A 3456-nucleotide genomic window follows, 5' to 3' on the forward strand; every position below is an offset into this window, starting at 1 on the left:
TTGTATAGAAAGGTCAATTAATACATTTAATGAAAAATCAAGTAATAAATGTTCAATTTGGCAACAATATGCACACTCTTTCCAACTTGGTCACACTAACAAGAACAAACAAATTAAACTTCCCAACCAGCTGGAGATGGTATAATAATCCTCTTCCAATCCTATTCATCATGCACACTTCCTAAACATTATAAAAAATAGATAAAAGAAAACTATATTATGAAAATAAAACCTTATAATAACAAATTCCTCGCATTTTAGTCACCCTCCCCCAAAAAAAAAAAAATCAATAATTTCAATTTGAATTTATTGTTGCAACTTTAGGGACTTGGACAGGGAAGTCATGAATCTCATCGATCCAAGGATTCTTCTCCTTAGCAGGATCAACGGTCCTCAATGCGCGCCAGACGGCGCTATTGCACTTGAATCCAGAACCAAACGCAATTTGCCATGTCCTATCACCTTTCTTGATCCTCCCTTTAGCTTCAGTGTATGCCAATTCATACCACAAGGAACTACTGGAAGTGTTGCCGAAGCGATAAAGCGTCATTCTAGAAGGCTCCATGTGCCAGTCAGTTAGATCGAGGTTCTTCTCCAGCTCATCTAACACAGCTCTACCCCCTGCATGGATACAAAAATGATCGAAAGCGAGCTTGAAATCGGGGATGTATGGCTTTATCTTCATTTTCAGCACCTTCCTCGCAACCAACGTTGCGAAGAAGAGTAGCTGCTCCGACATGGGAAGGACTAAGGGACCTAGTGTTGTAATGTTGGTCTTGAGGGCTTCGCCGGCCACCGCCATAAGGTCCTTCGAGAGGGAAACGCCGATTGTTTTCTTCTCGTCTTCTTCTTGGAAGACGCAGCCGTAGGACTTGTCGTCGGCTCCTTTGTGAGTTCTTACGGTGTGTACGAGTTGATACTTTGCCCTTCTCTTGTCCGATGCCTTGTTGGACAGCAGGATTGCTGCACCTCCCATTCTGAACAGACAATTTGAGACCAGCATTGAACGGTTGTTGCCGAAATACCAATTTAGTGTGATGTTCTCCATGCTCACTACCAAGGCATACGAGTTTGGGTGTACCTACAAATTCAAATCATTTTCATTCAAAATGTTAATTTAGATGGTTTCGTTTTCCATGTTCACCTGGGGTGAGCCATGTAAAATATACTATTAAAATAACTAGTGAGAATGCACATCTTGGACTGACACGATTGTCCATGGACTTAAATAAGTGGGCTTACTCAACTAAATTGGCAATTCCCAATAAATGGACTAGACAATATTTGAGCAAGTTGGACATGTGGATAACTAGGGTTGAAAATGTCTACACTTGATGGGCCCATCTTCCTCACCCAGGAAAATCTAAGTTCACACATCCTATTATACATTATTTTAGTTTACATACCTTTATAAGACTCCAAAAGAAAATAAATGATTTTTTTTAAAAAAAAATCTTTGCCACACAAAAATATAGGAAATAAAAAATATCATGTGCAAATATAAAATTAATTATTAAACTAGTTATAATATATTTTTGTATAAATAAATATTATTTAATTTATTTTTAATGTATATGTTGATATGAAATATGCATGTTAAATAATTTATTTTTGTATCTTATTCTAATAAAAAAGTCTAAGAAACTAGTTAAAGTATAATCAATTCGGAGCCAACTAGTTGAAAAATAATTTTTATTTTAATTTTAAAATTTAAAAAATTAAAGTATTAAGAATACTTTTTTATAATAAATTTATTTTTCAACTAATTAACTTCAAGTTGGCTACACCTTAATCGGTTTTCTAGTGGGATATACTAATAGTATAATTTTTAACACAGTTGCAATGATCATCATCTCAGAGCCATGCACAAGAATAAGAATAAATATTTGAAGTTAAAATTAGAATGAAGTTGCATAGGTATATTATATATACCTGAAGGAGCTGCTTGGCAAGATCAATGGATATAAGTCCAGCACTGCATCCCATACCGCCAAGATTGTAACTTAGAATATTCCCCCTCAACTTGTAATGGTTGACAATCATGGCAGAAAGCGAAGGAGTTGGATTGAACAAACTACAATTGACAACCAAAATCCCAATATCCTTGGCCTTCACACCAGTCTTCTGAAGAAGCTGGTCAATAGCACCAAACATGACCTCCTCGGCTTCCTTCCTGGCTTCAGCCATACACGGGTTCGGGGGAACCTGCAGTATGGCTGGGGGCAAATACGTCTTTTGCCCCAAGCCAGAGCGTTCCAGAATCTTCTTTTGGAACGCTAAGTTTTCATCGGAGAACACTCCCGTCAAATTGGAGCGCTCCATGAAGATCTCCCTTGTGCAAGTGCAATCTTGGTCCGGCTTGTAGCACGAAAAGTCCATTAAGTAAACGCCCCTTGGCCTGCTCATGAAGTAGAGCGTGGCGAGGAACACCATGAGAGAAGAACAGACTGTAACTGAGACAAGATTGAACTTTAGATTTTCCCACAGTTGAAGAACGTCATGGATTGAAATTGTAGACAATTGAGCTGAGGCTACGCCGAGAAGCGGCACCAGTAAGAGGTACATGGCGTTGGAGATTACGTAGTGGTAACCGAGCTTCACGTACTTGAGCCTCACTGATAGAAGAAAATTCGGAAGCTTATTGTTATTGCTGTTATTGTACTTTGCTGTTGTTTCTTGTACTGAAATGGTAGCTGAATCGTCGCTTTTTTGGTTGTTCTTTGGATCTGCCATGGTGGAGATCAGAGAGGGAAACTATTATTATGTTCTTGAATGGGAGATGGAATGTAGAAGGTGCTAATAATGCCGAAAGGAGAAGAGAAAAAGGAACAGTTGTTGGTTAGGGTTTTCGAATTGTGTTTGTAAGGAAATGTGTGTTTGCCTAAACATGCGAATGAGATTGAAAATCGGGGGATGCAAAACAATGGAAGATGTGGGAGGGTTTTAAAGGGGTGTGTTTATGTGTTTTGTGAGAGAGAGAGAGAGAGAGTTGGGAGAGGGAGATAGTGGATGCAACTACCCCAACGAACTTTTAATTGTTTACATGCCGAGGCATTGAATAAGCCAACTGGGACAATTTAGCCATCTTCTCTTTCTCTTCGAGCTCCTTTTTCCTTCAAGTTTGACCTCCTCCTTTCTTTCTTATTGCTGCTTTGCCACTGTACAATCCGTGTTTTTCCAAAAGTTTATGTGGAATGTACTTCACTACTTCTTAATAAGGATCGGATATTTCTACTCTTGAATTAATTTTTATTTGGAAAATTTTACTTTCACTAAAATGCATTTTACATTTATAATAATATCATACCATCAAATAATTGTGAATGGTAATATCTCTATCCTTTATTTAATTTGTAATAATAATAAGTTAAATTTGATCTTTTGAATTGTGTCTATTATTTGGAACTCATTACATTTAAAAGTAAATAATGAATGAGCTGATATAATAATATCTAT

At 37.3% G+C, this 3456-nt stretch overlaps 1 protein-coding gene across 1 annotated transcript; it reads right to left on the reverse strand.

The window, feature by feature from the left end:
* LOC112711163 (3-ketoacyl-CoA synthase 11) lies at positions 1 to 3202 on the reverse strand. The gene is made up of 2 exons (XM_025763739.2): positions 1933 to 3202; positions 1 to 1081 (listed from the first exon to the last, which is right to left on the reverse strand). Exons 1-2 carry the CDS (start codon positions 2731 to 2733, stop codon positions 296 to 298), a joined length of 1587 nt encoding a protein of 528 aa, XP_025619524.1. The 5' UTR covers positions 2734 to 3202; the 3' UTR covers positions 1 to 295.
* Positions 3203 to 3456: the final 254 nt, after the last annotated feature.

Source organism: Arachis hypogaea, chromosome 9 (assembly GCF_003086295.3).
Source record: "Arachis hypogaea cultivar Tifrunner chromosome 9, arahy.Tifrunner.gnm2.J5K5, whole genome shotgun sequence".
Classification (NCBI taxonomy): domain Eukaryota; kingdom Viridiplantae; phylum Streptophyta; class Magnoliopsida; order Fabales; family Fabaceae; genus Arachis; species Arachis hypogaea.

Bases quoted from the DNA above. Each gene is read 5' to 3' on its own strand.
- LOC112711163 (XM_025763739.2), bottom strand. From the start codon at position 2,733: ATGGCAGATCCAAAGAACAACCAAAAAAGCGACGATTCAGCTACCATT. The intron at 1,082-1,932 runs GTATATATAATA...TTGAATTTGTAG, and splicing joins TTGCCAAGCAGCTCCTTCAG to GTACACCCAAACTCGTATGC.